This window comes from Notothenia rossii, assembly GCF_949606895.1.
Source record: "Notothenia rossii genome assembly, chromosome: 6".
NCBI lineage: Eukaryota > Metazoa > Chordata > Actinopteri > Perciformes > Nototheniidae > Notothenia > Notothenia rossii.
In genome coordinates, this window is record NC_136909.1 from 80348178 (window position 1) to 80365349 (window position 17172).

The following is a 17172-nucleotide window of genomic DNA, read 5'->3' on the forward strand; positions in this document are numbered from 1 at the left end:
ACAGGGTGGAGGAGAGCAAACTAGAGCGAAATGAGGCATGGCTAAAATGCATGATCTGTTTGGTATTTTGAAAAAGAAAACGTATAAATATACCTTATATAGGTATGGCCCTACAATATATGGGGTATCTCCTCTTGCACTTGTATCATATCTTGCACTTTGTATACCATAGCTGCTACATTGTACTGCCATGTGGTAAATGCTTGTATGCTGCTCATGCTCTTTCTGCATGTCCTGTATTTATTTTTGCTATGAATATAAATGTCATGTTCTTGTATGTTGCATGTGAGGGGACTGCGGATGGAAATTAGCTTAAAGCTAAAATCCGGCTCATTTACGCTTGTAAGCATTGTTTTGTTTTAAAGTGTTCATCGATGTGCACTGTCCCGGTTCAAATAAACGATTAAAAAAAATAAAAAACTCATAGGACACTTGTAGTGGACATTCTTCTCTGTTGCAGCATACATTAATGATGGCATCAGATAAAATGTGCACATTTCTATAAAACAGTCTTGCCGGTAGAGTATCACTTTTTTAACTTTATTTCTAAGATATTGTCAACATTTTTACTCAATTATTTTGCTAAATAAAATATCATATTCCTACTGAATACAGAGGTGACCCTCTCTCTGCTGCCTGTCTGTGTATGTGACCCGTCTGTCTTTCATTGTGCGTGTGTACCTGCAGGTTGCAGGTCTCTTCTGATTGGGCGTCTATTCTGTCTGTATCTGTCACAAACTATCCGTCCCTCTGCCTGTCTTTCCTCTGCTGTTTGTCTGCAGACTAGTCTGTCTGTTTGCGCTGTGCTGTCTGTCTGACTGTCTGGCTGACTGCCATTCTCTGCAGTGTAGAGTGAGTCATTCTGAGGACAATGGAAACAGTTTGTAAAGCCACACTGGAGCGTACACTTCCTCCGGATGTGCAAGAGGATGCCATTCATAACAAAGCCTGTACTGTCTGCTGCCTGGCTGTTATTGCCCTGTATATACATGAGAGTTTGAGAAACAGAGGGGATGGAGAGAGGAGAGCAGGGAGATGGAAGGAGATACATGCGTAGACTGAGAGGGAAAGAGAGTGTGAATTGCAATAAAAAGGGGTGAGTTGTGTTGACAGGCTCTACAGCAGAGGCAGGACGGAGGAGGAAGAGGAGAGGAGGAAGAGGAGAGGAGAAGGGCGACACAGCAGACAGTGGCGGCAGCAGCAGCAGCAGCAGCGGCGGCTGGTGATTGATATCAGGGATCTGGCACTGCCACCTGATCCAGCCAGCCAGCCTCCAGCACACTGAACCCACTGAACTCACTGAGCAAAGATGGCTGCCTGACTGCACTGCACCCAATGAACCCCACAACAGCAGTCCAACGTATACAGTACATCCCATACGTTCTTAAAAGCGTAGAGATGAAGAGGAGAGAACATAATATTTAAAGAAAGGGCAGGTGGGTGTGTTACTTTGCAGAGATGCAGGACAGGTTCAGACACTCACATGGATATTCATAAGGTCAGACTTTGAATGTATCTTCGCGACTGTTTCCATCGTGGAAAAGCCCAAAACTAATCACAATCCTGCATATGATAGATGTGATTTGCAAACAAACAATGCACACATATAAAAGGAGCAAGAGTGGAATGTGGAGATTTAAAAAAACAAAACAGGAAGACATGCAGAATATGGAAGTTAATGGGTAGGATGCAGCATTGTATTTTCGTACTGCGACATGTATAATACATGTCAGTGTCGATGTGACCAACAACCAAACTTGTAATTTATCTGCAATTTAAGAACAAAACACTTGAACATACTATTTCATCAATCTGTTCTCTAAGCCTTGAGACTCAAGCATAGAGGCTTAATAATATTTGTTTTCAATTAAGAATATACTGTGTATTGTGAATGGATGTGGAACTTCCTCTTGACTTCCTCTTATGTGCAAATTGTACGATAGAGTAATCCCTCCAGGGAAACAAAGACTCATTGATCTTAGATTATTCAGAAAGAAAGACTTCCGGAGAACAGACATTGTCAAAGAAAATATGATGGTGTTCTCCCCGTGTCTCCACGCTGCTGGCCATCTGTTGCCCTGATGCTGGTGGAGGTAACAGTTTCCTCGAATACAGTGTCTGACTGTGACCTCCGTGGCCTCACATGGGCCGACAGAAGGTGAACTCCTGGCCTGGCGGAAATGAAGTGAAGTTTTAAAAAAGAACTGCCTTGAGAGTTCTGAGAGCCACATCTGATTTTCACTGCCAGATAACATTTAAAACAAGACCATGTTGTCCAAGGCTACACCTGTAGCTCACACCTGTGCCCTGGATTTCTCTTTCACTCCGTCTTTATCATTAAGAACAGAATGTTCTCAAGCAAATCCGCAACGATTACTCAATCCATAGAAATATAGATCTGCTACCATTTTTATAATCCATTGATCCTTACAATTCATTTCCAAATATGGCAATCAATGCTGTTTTCAGTGTCTCAAATATGGATTTCTGTTTCATATCATATTTTAAATAGAGCCGCCCCCTCCTCCTTATAATAGTTCATATATCTTTGGGTTTTTGGCTGACGAACAAGACATTTTAAAACCTCACATTGCAATATCTGGGATGGACATTTTTTCACAATTTTCCTGACATTTGATAGTTTATTAATTTGGAAAATAATCATGTGTTGCAGCCCTATTTTTGATATTTTCCTTTATACCGTAATCACTCTGGTACAACATGTATCTATCCACTGTTCATTACCTCCAAAGATAAAGAAGAGATGCAGCCGAAAGCACACCTCATTCTGGTTTAATGAAAAGAGGAAGGAAATTCATCGCCATGGCAGTGAGCATGTGAGTACTGAGAGGCACGGTCATCTGAGGACATTGTGTACTGTACTCTGAAAAGATGTTCCTGAGGTTTGTCTCAAGATGATGTGCTGATGGGAAAGCTTAGAATTCACAGAGACATCCATTATATTTGTTACAAGCATGAATTTTTCTTCTCTTATGCTAATTATGTGCTCTTATCGCTCTGAACACATTAAACGCTTTAAACCATTGATATAAGGAAAGCCTCTTTTACTTCCTTTCCATTCTGTGTGATATTCCCTACTGACAGTCTAACATACTCCTGAAGCTGGTGCTGCACGACATGCTTATTGAAAACAATGCAAATACACACCGCTGCTAGTGATCAGCATCCTCTGACATGTGTAAATTGACCATTGAGTCTCGAGCGTGTTACATTGTGCTATACACATCTGTCATGTTTGACCAATTATTCTAATGGTTAGTGGCTTGTCGAACAAAAGCTACACACTCACAGATGCACACTGTCAGTCCCTTCATAAAACATGCAGAGGCAAGCATCCCGGTGAGGGTTCATGAGCAAGAACTCATCACCGATACTGTGTGCTTTGAATGAGGAAACACTTTCAATCAATCAATCATTCCACTTTATTACCGAACCCATTAGCCAGACCACAAAAGATAAGAGTAAAAACAAAAAAGGTAAAAGAGTATCAAATAGAAAGTGAAAAACCTCAACCATACTCACTATGAATGACTCATTCTGGTCAACTTACGGTGAAATGAACTCAGCCCTTTGTAGGATGAACTTGGTGTAATTTCATTAAAGAACAACACCATAAAAAACCTGTCTGCATATTTCGACACCTAAACTTGTGCTGTAACTTTGATAAAGGGGCCGACCATGAATCCTTAACTGCCAGACCATAACCATACAGTAAGTGTTGCCCTTAGAATAAAACGTACGACAATGTCGATATAAATCTTATAATCATTCTTACTAAAGTTAGTAAAAAGGTATTACCAAATGCTTGACCAGACTGCTAACTTTAAGAAAAACCCTGCTTGAGTAGAAATGAGAGCAGAAAAACTATTTACAACAAAGAATCGTTAAATAACTTTTTTTACAGCAACAGAATATTGGAGGCATATCGTATGTAACGCATGTAACCAATTAGTCTAATATAAAATGATTAATTATAAGAATACCAAAACACAACCTGTTCTGACAAGCATTTACCTACGTACATAAAGAGAAGATTATTTATTAGCTCAACTTATCCCACAACTAACACAAAAAAGGATACATCACTATTCATCTAAACTGCATGGTTTTATAAACAAACAATAAACAACAGGTCAGCAGCTAAGGTTCTCCTCAGGCACAATCTTTATCATTTATTTATTTTAAAGCCTTCTAAGAAGTACAGAGTTCTGTTGAACTTTTGACCAGTTTTACTTTCTAATCTTCCACTCATTCAGTCTTATGGTCACTCAATTCAAAACAAACCTATGTCTGTTGTTTGATGAAAGTGTTAGAAAGTAGGACTCTCCAAAGAGTCACAGAAATAACAAATTGTTATCGTACAATTACAAAAAGGTTTACCCTCTCTCTCTCTCTCTCCTTTCAGTAAAAAGCTGTCTAAAGACTGTGACTGCAGTGTTTGCTGTATCAGGACCTGAACAGTGAGTCAGCATCCCGACCCTGCTCTCCACACACACACACACACACACACACACACACACACACACACACACACACACACACACACACACACACACACACACACACACACACACACACACACACACACACACACACACACACACACACACACACACACACACACACACACACACACACACACACACACACACACACACACACACACACACACACACACACACACACACACACACACACACACACACACACACACACACACACACACACACTCTTGACACAAACAAACCCCCCCCTCCTTTCTCAACTACCTCTTTCGCTACCTCTCTCACACACTGACGAACACCTGTAGCGCTGAGTCGTGACTGGGGGCGATGCTTCCTCTTAATATGCAGAGACGACTGTCAGAGCATCACACTGGCATGCTGGCACACAGACACACACACGAAGATCCCCCCGTCCACTTCAAGCAATACAGAGTGTGCACTATGTGTGTGACATAGTGTGAGAGAGCATCCACTCTGAGCACTCTGGTTTCCAACCTGTTCTCCTGCTGGGCAATAGTGTTAGCCTACATTACCCAGAAGCCTGCTGTCTGTTATGTATTTATGTCACTTCCTGTGCAACAGTTTGTGTTACACATTCCTAGACACCATCACATAGTCAGGGGGATGATGCTCATTGGCCAAAAGGTCTGGAAATCCCCCTTATTCTATCACTGAGGCTCGCTCACTAAAACACACATACACATTCACATACATTGTGCCTGGAGGCATCAGCACCAGCAGACAATACCCCCATGCAAATGTGGTTTTGGGGGCAATGTACATCATGTTAAAGTCCCACAGTGCTCTACTGTCACCACAGAGCTGCTGTATGTGTATCCCTTTGTGACAGTTTGACCCCGCTACAAATAACTTTTCACCTGTTGCAGCACCATCATTTAACATGAGCAGAAAGCCTAGATATTTAAGAACAGGGAAGTAGCATCTTTGCTTCACATTCTTTAACTATTGCAAATGTTCTTTAACCATTTCCTATTTCTTTGGTCGAGAACAGGATGTGTTGTCCTTGCCACCCTCGACTCCACCCCAATGACCCTTTCACCCCATGTCATATGACTCCATTCACAACTTTAAAAACACAACTATGGTAAGTGATACTTCAGAGAGACATGACTAACTTGATTTCACAGACTAGTGACTTGTTGGCCTGACAGAACACAATGCATCAGCAGTGTGACTGCAGCCCTTGTAGATGTTATTTACTGCACACACACACACACTTGTGCATACAAATACATGCACACACTCTTTTTCAGACACAACCTGCCTGAAGCACACAGAGGCTTAACACAAACACAGCCAGCCAAGCTTGTAGTAAAAAAGACACATCCCTGGGGGGGGGGAAAGCATATACACTCGTACACTAGAGCATCACACACACACACACACACACACACACACACACACACACACACACACACACACACACACACACACACACACACACACACACACACACACACACACACACACACACACACACACACACACACACACACACACACACACACACACACACACACACACACACACACACACACACACACACACACTCCCACCGGCACATGTGGACAGGCACGGCCGGGCCCTCAGTCTAGACGAGAGGCAGAAGAAGAGAGGTAGAGAGGAGGGGAGCAAAGAAGAAGAAGAGAGGTACTGGATGTACTCACCCCGTTTTTGGAGCCATCCCTCTCTAACGATGGTGACATCGCTCATGGTTCCTTCACGCCGAGTGTGATGCCGCTACACGCCTGCTCCACAGAGAGAGAGAGAGGGAGGAGAGGAGGAGAGGAGAAGAGGAGAGAGGAGTAGAGGAGGAGGAGGGGGGGGGGCGGCTCTCCCAGCCTCCGCGTCACTCTCCCTCCCTTCCTTTCCTGTTCAACCTCTCGATCGCGTAGTCTCTCTCTCAGGCACACAAACACGAGGTGTGTGTGTGTGTGTGTGTCGCTTTGCTTCCTGTTGTTGCTTATCTCCCTGCCTTCTTCTTCTTCTTCTTCTCCCCCTCCTCCTCCTCCTCCACCTCCTCTCTCGTTCCCTCTCCAGACCTTCCTCCTCACCAGTAGTGACTCAGCCTGGAAGGAAGTGAAAGGAAAAAACTAAACAAGAGAAACAAAAAATGAAAGACAGATTTATATTTCTCGTCCTCTGCTGCTCCCTCTCTCCCCTTTCATACAATCTGACAAGACAAACAAGTGCTTGTGAGGACCAATGCTCCCACCCCCAGTTCCTCTTCCTATTGCTAACACCCTCTGATAAACAGGATGAATTATTGCAGAGCTCTCGATGAAGCTGACCTTGATTGCCATACAAATACCCCTCAAGAGATCTCATCCATTCATAGATCTTTTTATGAGCAGATAGTAATGTCTAGCTTTCTTTGCTTGCTTTGTTTCTGCATGTCAAATTCTTTGGTGTGTGTAGGCTGGTTTGTCTATATGTGGGAGAGCATCTCAGGACTGTGGAGGACTGCTCGGCTATAAATAGCAACAGCGGCAGTTAGGGATGCTCTCACACTCTCTTTCTCTCTGCCCAAATCTATGCACCTCTCTGTCGCCTCAATCCCGCCCTCCTTCCCCTCTCCTTCCCCTCTCCTTCCCCTCTCCTTCCCCTCTCCTTCCCCTCTCGCTGCATAGCTGCCGCGCTCACCTCGAATGCACCCTACTACACTGCGTTACACAACGCGCTACAACACTACGCTGCTCAGCTTGAATGTAAAAAAGCACGACGGCGGCTAGGCTTGCAGTTGTAGACATCCAGTGGAAATCAGTATTCAGAACGGCAAGTGTCTGCACTGCTGCTGCCGACACCGGAGGGACTGCAGCGTCACAACTGAGGCTGGGAGAGACGTGCATGCTCACTCACACACCCTAGGTGACACAGAGCTTTTTTTTTTATGTTGAGGCAGCAGTATCATTGTGGCCAATCTGAAACCAGACGAAAGAATTGCAGAGTAGTAACACATCTTGGTCACAAGGACTGATACAATACTTTCCACTATTCCATTATTTGGAAGTAGAGGGTTGGATTCCTTCAACCCCAGCCCGGGTGCAAGATTCAGTAAACCAAAAAGAAGGAGATTTTGAAAAGTGTTCATTCGTCTAATTAACAGTAGATTAACCTGAACTGAAAAAACACTTATTTGCTCCAAGAGAACCCAAGACATGAGTTTGGAGATGGTTGAAGTATGTACAGTTATATAAAGATAAATATCGCTTAGCCGAAACTAGAGATGTCCCGATCCGATCACGGGATCGGGGATCGGAGCCGATCACGTGATTTTCAAAAGATCGGAATCGGGAGAAAAAAATCGGGGATCGGGATTTTAAAAAAAAATGTAAATACTTTTTTTAATTTATTTTATTCAATGTCACAAAACAAAAATGACCATGTTCAAGTCTTAAAGTCATCCTGAGGCCATAGTTTTGGTTTCAAATGACAGAACATCATGTATGTGTTGCTTCTTTGGGGCTTGTTTTCATAGACCTCGTTGCTTATTTCTCTCAAATCTGGCAACAGAGTGGGCAGGGCGCAGTGTCTAATAGTAGCAGTAAGCTAACGAGTACTGATAAGCTTTATTTTGTTTTGATCCAATTCTGCACAACTGAACTGATCCAATGCTGCTGTGAAAGAAAGAAGCTATACCCATGTTGGATAGAATATCCAATTTAAATAAAAAAATAACCTTAAGGGACAACTTGAATGCTTTTTTTCCTCTTAATGCATTGCATAAAGATCGGATCGGGAAAAATTGGTATCGAAAAAAAGGTCAAAATCAAATGATCGGAATCGGATCGGGAGCAAAAAAAGGTGATCGCGACATCCCTAGCCGAAACACATTAGCACTGATCTAGGAGATTTGTTTTTATAATACCGGGCCCCAGTACATTTAAAGGGATTGACTCATTTGTAAGGTGCCGTACAGATCAAGACTATAGTGAAACGAATGCTTCATGCCTTACGAGACGACAGGAGCACAATGTCCAGACAGCGGCAACCCCTTTTCACCAGAGCAGCTGTTGCCATGGAGATATGAACTGCCGTGATGTACCCACCATGCCAGGGGAAGCACAGTCCAGACAGCATTTACTTTATGATATTTCATTCCAGTGGCAACAACAAAAATGAAAAAATGACAAGGAGAGGGAGATCTTGAGAAAATAAACTGAGAAATAATGAGAGAAACAGAGCGCAGGGACCAGACTGTCAGCTCACACACCAATACATCAGTCTAGACATATCGAGAGGCACTGCGAGGCAACTAAGGATGGCAAGTAGAAAAAGTTAAACAATCAAAATACTGCTCTGACTCTAAAAACATGACATTGCATTTAGCTGATGCTTTTATTCAAAGCGACTTACAATATGTACATTCGACCAGGAAGATACAACCTTTAAAACATTAAGCATGAACATAATGGTGCTGTTTACAAGCCGTTGTCACTCTGATACACTCTGCATTAGTGTCAGTGGTCAGTTCTATCGGTGAAAAGGAGAAGTATTGGCAGATCTGGAAGCTCCATTTCTTATCTGAATAAATCACGTTTTAGAGCTCAACAACAAGGCAAGGTTTTGACTGAGCTCCTGTGTTCCCAAAAAACATTGAAAACCAGTAAACCAACTATCAATAAACCAATAACAAATCACTGCTTGGAAATGCGTCACTGCCTCTTAATAAAACCTTGGCCTACAGTAAATAGAGCTGACGGAGTAGTCATGAACTGAACCTAGTAGATTGAGAATCAATCTCTGAACATTAGCTTTAATTATAGGCTCGACACACTTCATGAAATTGGGCTGTGTTTTGGAACAAAATTGGGTTAAGATAGTAAGATATCATGATACAGGGGATAGATTCAATATAGTGCGATACAATGCGACACTGAAAGCAAGTTAACCCATTGGGAGTAAAAAAGATAATAATCTTTATGTAATGAGAACAGTGGGATCTGCATTTATCCCAGACCCTGTAACATTAAACATCATAGCACATATCTTTCCACACTAAGAACTAATCTGTGTATGTTAACTATACATCAAATATGAATGGTGTTTTTGAGAACTGAAACAGTCTCAATAGTGTATTACACCTCTAAAAATGCGTGGTGTGGATCTTAAGTAAAAAGAATGTACAGAGAAGAGGGCTCAGGTCAGATCAGATACTTGGAGTTACTATTGCCGCCACGTCAGGACAGCAAACCTCACACCCCCTAATCTCACCTCAATCCTCTTCAAAGCTAAATCAAGCTGACATCAGCATCATTGAGCCCACAAGCTTCTTCCTAAAGTGAAAGCCATCAATTGGCAGGACCTCACGTGTTACACTCTATTAACACTGGATGTATTACGTCTTTGTCATTTCTACAGTTTTAAGATCTTAAATATAATGATTGTCTATAAGCCAAAACACATCTTGCATAGAAGTAAAGTACATATAAGACCAAAACAAGGTGTGAACAAAATATATATACACCGGTATATATCTTTGACTAAAATTATGCAAAGAAAGAATGCAGTAAAAATAAATAAATAACAATAAGGAATTCATTTAAAAGTAATAAACAAAAAAAAACTCATGGGAATCCTGAATCCTGAATCCTGGCAGCATCTGAATGCAGTAAGGAAGCTAAACAAGTTGTGGTTCATGCATTTTCTTTGCAGTTCTAAGATCAACTATATCAAAGCTGGTTGGTTGGTTTGAGAAAACACAAACTATTTACCATTCTTTCAGCTCTCTTCTGTAGCATAAACATTTGATTACTTTTGGTTTTGTATACACTTGCATCATCACACAGAAAGTCACTGTTAAAGGAAGTATTCAAATAATAATCAATTAAATGTCCTGCCTTCAAAAGATCACTTAGGTAAAAGTACAGAAGTATTTTCAACTAAATGATGTTTTAAAATGAAGTTAATGTTAAAAAAGTACATTGTTTTCCTTGTAAAGAAAACACATTATTCTTGCTGTGTTTATGAACATAACAGCACATTCCAAATGTACGTGTTAAGTAACATGTAATGTATGTAAGCATGTATGTATATGTCGTACTCAAGTACAAAGCTTTGGCAATACTGTATGTCGTTATGGTCATGCCAATGAAGCTATTTGAATTGAATCTAATTGTAGACACCAGCACTGCATCCTCTACGTCACTGTTATGGCTTTCAAACTGACGCATGACTCATGCAGCATGGCAGAGAGCATGGTGTTCTAAATGAAAACTATTTTAACCCATTGTATCTGGTCAAACAAAACCAGTAAAGTACTGTAACTAAGTGCATTTACTCAAGTATTATACTTAAGTTCAATTGTGAAGGACTTGTACTTTACATGAGTATTTCAATTTGTTGCTACTTTGTACTTCTACTCCACTACATTTATTTTTTATACCTAGTTACTGTACATTGTAGAATGTCTTAATGATGTGAAATACAGACAACACTTTAATAAGAATTGAGTTACACCTGGAGTAAATTCACAAGGTACCCTGCAGTATACAATATAATTAAAACTAGTTGCACCTTCAGGAGGTCTAATAACACTTAATGCATCAATAACAATAATCAAAACATATAATATATATTTTTCTAAAATGGGCCAATTTGCATATTGAGTACTTTGACAATTTTTTTGATGCCAATACTTTTACTTGTAACTGAGTATTTCTACACTCTGGTACTTCTACTTTTACTTAAGTACAAGATCTGAGTACTTCTCCCACCTCTGATACACCAGCACTGCATCATCTACGTCACTGCAGATGACAAACTGACGCATATTGCATGCAGCATGGCAGACGCTATGGGTGTTATATCCTACATGAAAACCTTTTTTTTTAACCCACTTCAAGGAAATACCGAGCATCATTTCCAAATCACCCATCAACCCCCCAGTAACGCCCCCACCTTACTTACATTAACACGAAATAAACACATTATTTAAGTAGCTTTGGCTCAGTGTATGTGATGTTTACAGTCACTAAAGTGTGCCTAGCTAACAATTACCTGTAGCTGCAGGTGTTGTGGTATTTCCCGGTGCACCTGCTCTCCACTAACCGCCCGGGTTATTTTTGTCCTCGTCTTTTCTGAGTGAATTAATGAACAAACGCCGCAGTAAAGGTAAAAACGAGGCGTTTACAGAAATAATAATAAAGCTAACACATGAAACGGATTTCCGAGGCGCTGTCGTTAACCACAGCCAACGGTTGTTTTGACTTTCAGGAAAACTCGTGACGTCACGCAGAGAAACGGCAAACCCCCTTTTTTTGTCACGCACAGACACACACACACACACACACACACACACACACACACACAGAGAGACACACGTGCAACCTACCGTCTCGCCTCGTCCTCCAGTTTTTTGTTGTTAACGGTTTCTGCTCGGTGTATGTTTTTGTGTGTGTGTTTCTGGTTCTGCTCTCTCATCATCCCATTCCAACATCCCGTGTGTCTGCCGGCTAATAAGCCAACCATCGCGAGAATCATACACTGTTAATGCTGTGTTCTATCCATAGACTGTATATAAAGGTTCTATCTATGGAATGTACGAGATTTAGGTTCTGTCGCCTACTTACGTTTTAATTTGAGGTTCTTAATCAAATCAAATAAATTAAAAAATATATAAATAATTATATATAATTTTAAAGCCTATGTAGAAATATAAACATTATTGCAGGAGGTAAATTAAATACACTTCTGCTGACATGTTATGTTGTTCATGCTTGCATTTCTACATTGTGTTTTTATATTTTAACACGACAGAATAAAAATAACAGTAAAGTTGAGACAATAAATAAATATAGAACTTCATGAGAGACATTTCTGCACATTTCATTTTATGTTATGGATCTCTAGAAATAGTTTATTACTGCATTTGTTTTTGGCATTCCCCATTGTGAAGATTTTATGACTAGGAATATTTATGAAAGTTTTGGTTTGGAAGAATGTGTTGTCTGGTCTCTTAGAAAAAAAAAACACAGAAACAAATTCCATATCCCTAAGTAAAAGGCCATGCACTAACAATATATTCATTCATTTCAACGCTCTAAAACTAATAACTATCAAAACTATAACAGCTTTACTGTACACTTTCACTATAGATTCTTATCCCCCTTCCTTCTTTTTTTATGATGTGTTCCCTTTTGTAGAGGAGCATTATTATTCAGTACATGAGATTGTATCTTTGTCTTGAGTTACTTGTGTAGGCCTATTTTTTATACATTATATGTAAGTCTATTGTTTATAAACAAGGTAGTTACTGAGCAGCTGAGCAGGAACTTGTATAGGTCAGCAGGGTCAGCCTCTGAACATTACTGCATCTTAAAGGCTGTTTACAACCGGAAGGATCTGACAGCTGCACAGCATGTGATGGAAATCTTTTCTCAACAGCTGATCCGTCTCGTGTATACAAAAATGTTCAGTGGACATTTAAGGCTCAGATCGTTGATGCATTTATTTTTGGAACTCCTGTGGAGGTTTTTTTAAGCCATTGTTATGAGCTCCCCAATGATAGCGCTTTAAATTGTTAAGAGTGATGATGAGTTTGTGTCAAGGGGAGAACACTGAGGCATGAACTCAATTGCACGACTCAAAACTCAGACTCAGATAGCGTTTCAAAATAAAGACTTTACTGGAATTTGCACAGTAATAAAACAAGGAAAACAAAACCACTCTTTCGAGGAAAACTATAATGCGATCTATAGCATAGGTCCGTGAAAAGGTCCGTGAGGTAAGCCGATACGTGGTCTTCGTGAGACAACGAACTGACAATTAACAGGAGGGAGCTAACACAATATATACACAGGTAAAGGGGACACAGTTGGAAACAATCAGGGCGGGGAAAATAATCAAGGACGCAGGAGACAGAAAAAGGGGCGGGGAGCGTGGAGGCCTGAAATGAGAGGAAGAAATAATTAAGGGTATAGACATAAAGCACAAGACAAAGGGACATGACAACTCTAACATAAAGAATAAACTTTCACAATAAGTTTCTTGGACATGACAGTACCCCCTCTTCTAGGGACGGCTCCTGACGGCCCAGGCTCCTCTGAGTTGAGGCGTTCAAAATCCTCAATGAGGCTTTTGTCCACGATGAAGCGGGAAGGAATCCATTGCCGCTCCTCAGGACCATAACCCTTCCAGTCAACCAGTAACTGTCGCCCTCTACCCCTTTTCCGACTAGCCAATAGTGACTTGACCGTGTAAACCGGACCTCCATCGATCATCCGGGGGGGCGGGGGGGGTTTGACGGTGGGAACCATAGCGCTCTCCTTCAATGGTTTTAATTTCCCTACATGGAAGGTGGGATGTACCTTCATGGCCCTGGGAAGCCGTAGTCTCACTGAGACTGGGTTTATGACCTTGGTGATGGGAAAAGGACCCACAAACCGGGGAGCCAGTTTTCGGGAGAGTACGTGGAGGGGAAGGTCTCGTGTAGAGAGCCAGACTTTTTGGCCTGGCTGGTATACAGGGGCTGGTCGGCGTTTTCGGTCTGCTGCTCTCTTAACCAGTTGTGAATTCCTGCAGAGTATCTTCCTAGCCGCAGCCCACACGCGCCGACAACGCCTGACCAGAGCGTGGGCAGACGGGACCGTGACCTCCCTCTCCGTGGCTGGGAACAGTGGCGGCTGGTAGCCATAAACACAGTGAAACGGGGACAGGCCCGTGGCAGAAGTAGGGAGGATGTTGTGTGCATACTCAACCCAGGTGAGGTGCTCGCTCCAGGAGGATGGATTCTGGGACACCAGGCAGCGCAGGCAGGTCTCCAGTTCTTGATTTAGGCGCTCTGTCTGGCCGTTAGACTCCGGATGATATCCAGACGAGAGACTGACCGTGGCACCGATGAGGCTGCAGAACTCCTTCCAGAAGCGTGACACAAACTGGGGGCCCCGGTCGGAGACAATATCCTTAGGGAAACCATGAAGCCGAAACACATTCTGCATCATGACCTCCGCCGTTTCCTTAGCTGAGGGCATCTTTGGCAGAGCAATGAAATGTGTCATTTTGGAAAATCTGTCCACTACCGTGAGAACTGTGGTTTTACCTCTAGAGAGGGGCAGGCCAGTGACGAAGTCCATGGAGATCTCTGACCAGGGCCTGTTGGGAATAGGGAGTGGTTGTAATAACCCTATTCGCGACCTGGAAGAGGTCTTGTTTCGAGCGCAGATAGGGCACGCCTCCACATACTCCTTCACCTCCTTCTCCATGGATGTCCACCAGAAACGTTGTTTAACAATGAACATAGTTCTCTTGACTCCGGGGTGGCAGGTGAGCAGCGAAGTGTGAGCCCAGTGGATCACCTGTGGTCGCTCGGCCTCCTGAACAAAAATCCGGTTAGGCGGGCAACCCCTTGGTGCAGGAGCTCCAGCATTGGCACGTATTACCTCCTTTTCTACTGGCCAAGTCAGCGCTCCTACCACCCGGTTCAATGGGATGATGGGTTCCGGCTCCTTGACTGCAGGCACAGGGTCAAACAGACGGGACAGAGCGTCAGGCTTGACATTCTGAGACCCCGGCCTGTAGGAAAGAACAAAGTCAAAACGGTTGAAAAAACAAGGTCCACCTAGCCTGGCGGGAGTTCAGTCTTTTGGCCTTTCTGATGTACTCCAGGTTCTTGTGATCGGTCCAGACCACAAAAGGATGCTCGGCTCCCTCCAACCAATGCCTCCACTCTTCCAACGCTAACTTCACGGCCAGCAACTCACGGTTTCCCACATCATAATTTCTCTCTGCCGGGGAGAGCTTCCTGGACAGGAAGGCGCAGGGGTGAAGTTTGTTGTCCTTCTGTTGTTGCTGGGAGAGGACCGCTCCCACCCCCTCGTTGGAGGCATCCACTTCCACCACGAACTGGCGAGTGGGATCCGGCATGGTAAGTATGGGGGCAGTGGTGAACATCTTTTTCAGCCGAGAAAAAGCCTCCTCAGCCTGAGGAGACCACACAAAAGGCACCTGAGGGGACGTGAGGACATGAAGAGGGGCTGCAATAGCGCTGAAGCTCCGCACAAAACGTCTGTAAAAATTAGCAAAGCCTAAAAACTGCTGCACTTTTTTGCGAGAGTCCGGGGTAGGCCAACAGGCTACTGCGCTAACCTTCTCTGGGTCCATCATAACCTGACCTGGGGAAATGATGAAGCCCAAAAAAGTGACTGTTTCCACATGAAAATCACACTTTTCAGCTTTGACAAACAACTTATTTTGGAGCAGTTTCTGTAGAACCAGGCGGACATGTTGTTTGTGGGTGTGAAGGTCAGGGGAGTAGATCAGAATGTCGTCCAGATAAACAAAAACGAAACGGTTCAGAAACTCCCTCAACACGTCGTTGATCATAGCCTGGAAGACTGCAGGAGCGTTTGACAATCCAAACGGCATGACCAGGTATTCATAATGTCCTGAAGGGGTGTTAAAACCCGTCTTCCATTCATCGCCCTCCCTGATCCTGACCAAATGATAGGCGTTCCGCAGGTCTAATTTGGTGAAAACCTTGGCTTCCTGAAGCTGCTCGAAAGCGGACGAGATGAGAGGGAGGGGGTACCGGTTTTTAACCGTAATGTCATTGAGAGGTGAGTAGTCGATACAGGGCCTAAGAGACCCATCCTTTTTGCCCACGAAAAAAAACCCTGCCCCTGCTGGGGATGAGGAATGACGAATAAGCCCTGTCTTGAGGGAGGCATCAATATAGTCCTTCATGGCCTCTTTCTCAGGTCCTGAAATTGCATAAAGTCGACCCTTAGGAATGGGAGACCCGGCAATCAAGTCAATAGCACAGTCATAGGAGCGGTGAGGAGGAAGAGCCAGAGCTTTGGACTTACTAAAAACTTCACTAAGGTCGTGGTAGCAGGAAGGAACTGAAAGTACATCCGGAAGATATATTTTTGGGACTGTATCCTGCCTAACACTCCCAGTGTTACATCCCCTGTCAATCTCTGCTACCTGCTTAAAACAGAGATCAATGCAATTCTTTCCCCACCCCTCCACCCTCCCAGATTGCCAATCTATGTGAGGGTTATGAAGTTTCAACCAGGGAAACCCCAAAATGAGTGGATGTTGGGCTGAGTTAAATAAGTGAAAAGACATTGTCTCATGGTGGTTATCATTACATCTTACTTCTAAAGGCTCCGTTTGGTGAGTCACTTTAAACAACAGCCGCCCATCGAGAGCACTCGCTTCAAGAGGCTGGGGTAGAGGTTTAGTTTTTATGTCCCATTTTTTAACTAAACCCCAATCCATAAGACTTTCGTCCGCCCCTGAGTCAATGAGAACACCATGAGTAACTACATTGTCTCTGATTTTTACCTGGATCCGGGTCAGGGTGCGAGGAGGAAAGTCAGAGGAAGAGATCCGGCTCACCAACGTACTCCTCTTCATTGGTGAGCCTCCTCTTTTACCGGACAAGCCGCTTGTGGGTGTCCGCGCTGCCCGCAGTAGAAACACAGGCCTTCCTTGAATCGACGCTGACGTTCTGCCAGCGACAGCTTGGCGCGGCCCAACTGCATTGGCTCCTCCACGGAGCCAGGGGGCGCTGTTGTCCGGAACGCAGGTGGTGAGGGGTGACGGGGCCTCCAAGAAGAAGTAATATCCAGCGGCGAGCGTCTCCTCTGGAGAGGTGGATCAACCGCATCCTTGGATTTAT

The 17172-nt window shown here is 43.3% G+C and overlaps 1 protein-coding gene across 8 annotated transcripts in view; it reads right to left on the bottom strand.

Annotated features, from left to right (window-relative positions):
* Positions 1 to 12010, bottom strand: part of akt3a (v-akt murine thymoma viral oncogene homolog 3a) — a 57909-nt gene extending 45899 nt beyond the window's left edge. For 2 of the 8 annotated variants that reach the window (XM_079686984.1, XM_079686980.1), the window contains exons 1-3: positions 11547 to 11776; positions 6215 to 6616; positions 682 to 862 (exon numbers count right to left, since the gene is read on the bottom strand). In XM_079686984.1, the coding sequence (XP_079543110.1) occupies positions 682 to 862; positions 6215 to 6253 (220 nt within the window). In that variant the 5' untranslated portion in view covers positions 6254 to 6616; positions 11547 to 11776. Of the gene's footprint in view, positions 1 to 681; positions 863 to 6214; positions 6641 to 11546; positions 11777 to 11880 lie in introns of those variants that run through there. The other 6 variants (XM_079686986.1, XM_079686985.1, XM_079686982.1 and 3 more) reach the window with 5 other exon arrangements.
* Between the last annotated feature and the right edge of the window lie 5162 nt (positions 12011 to 17172).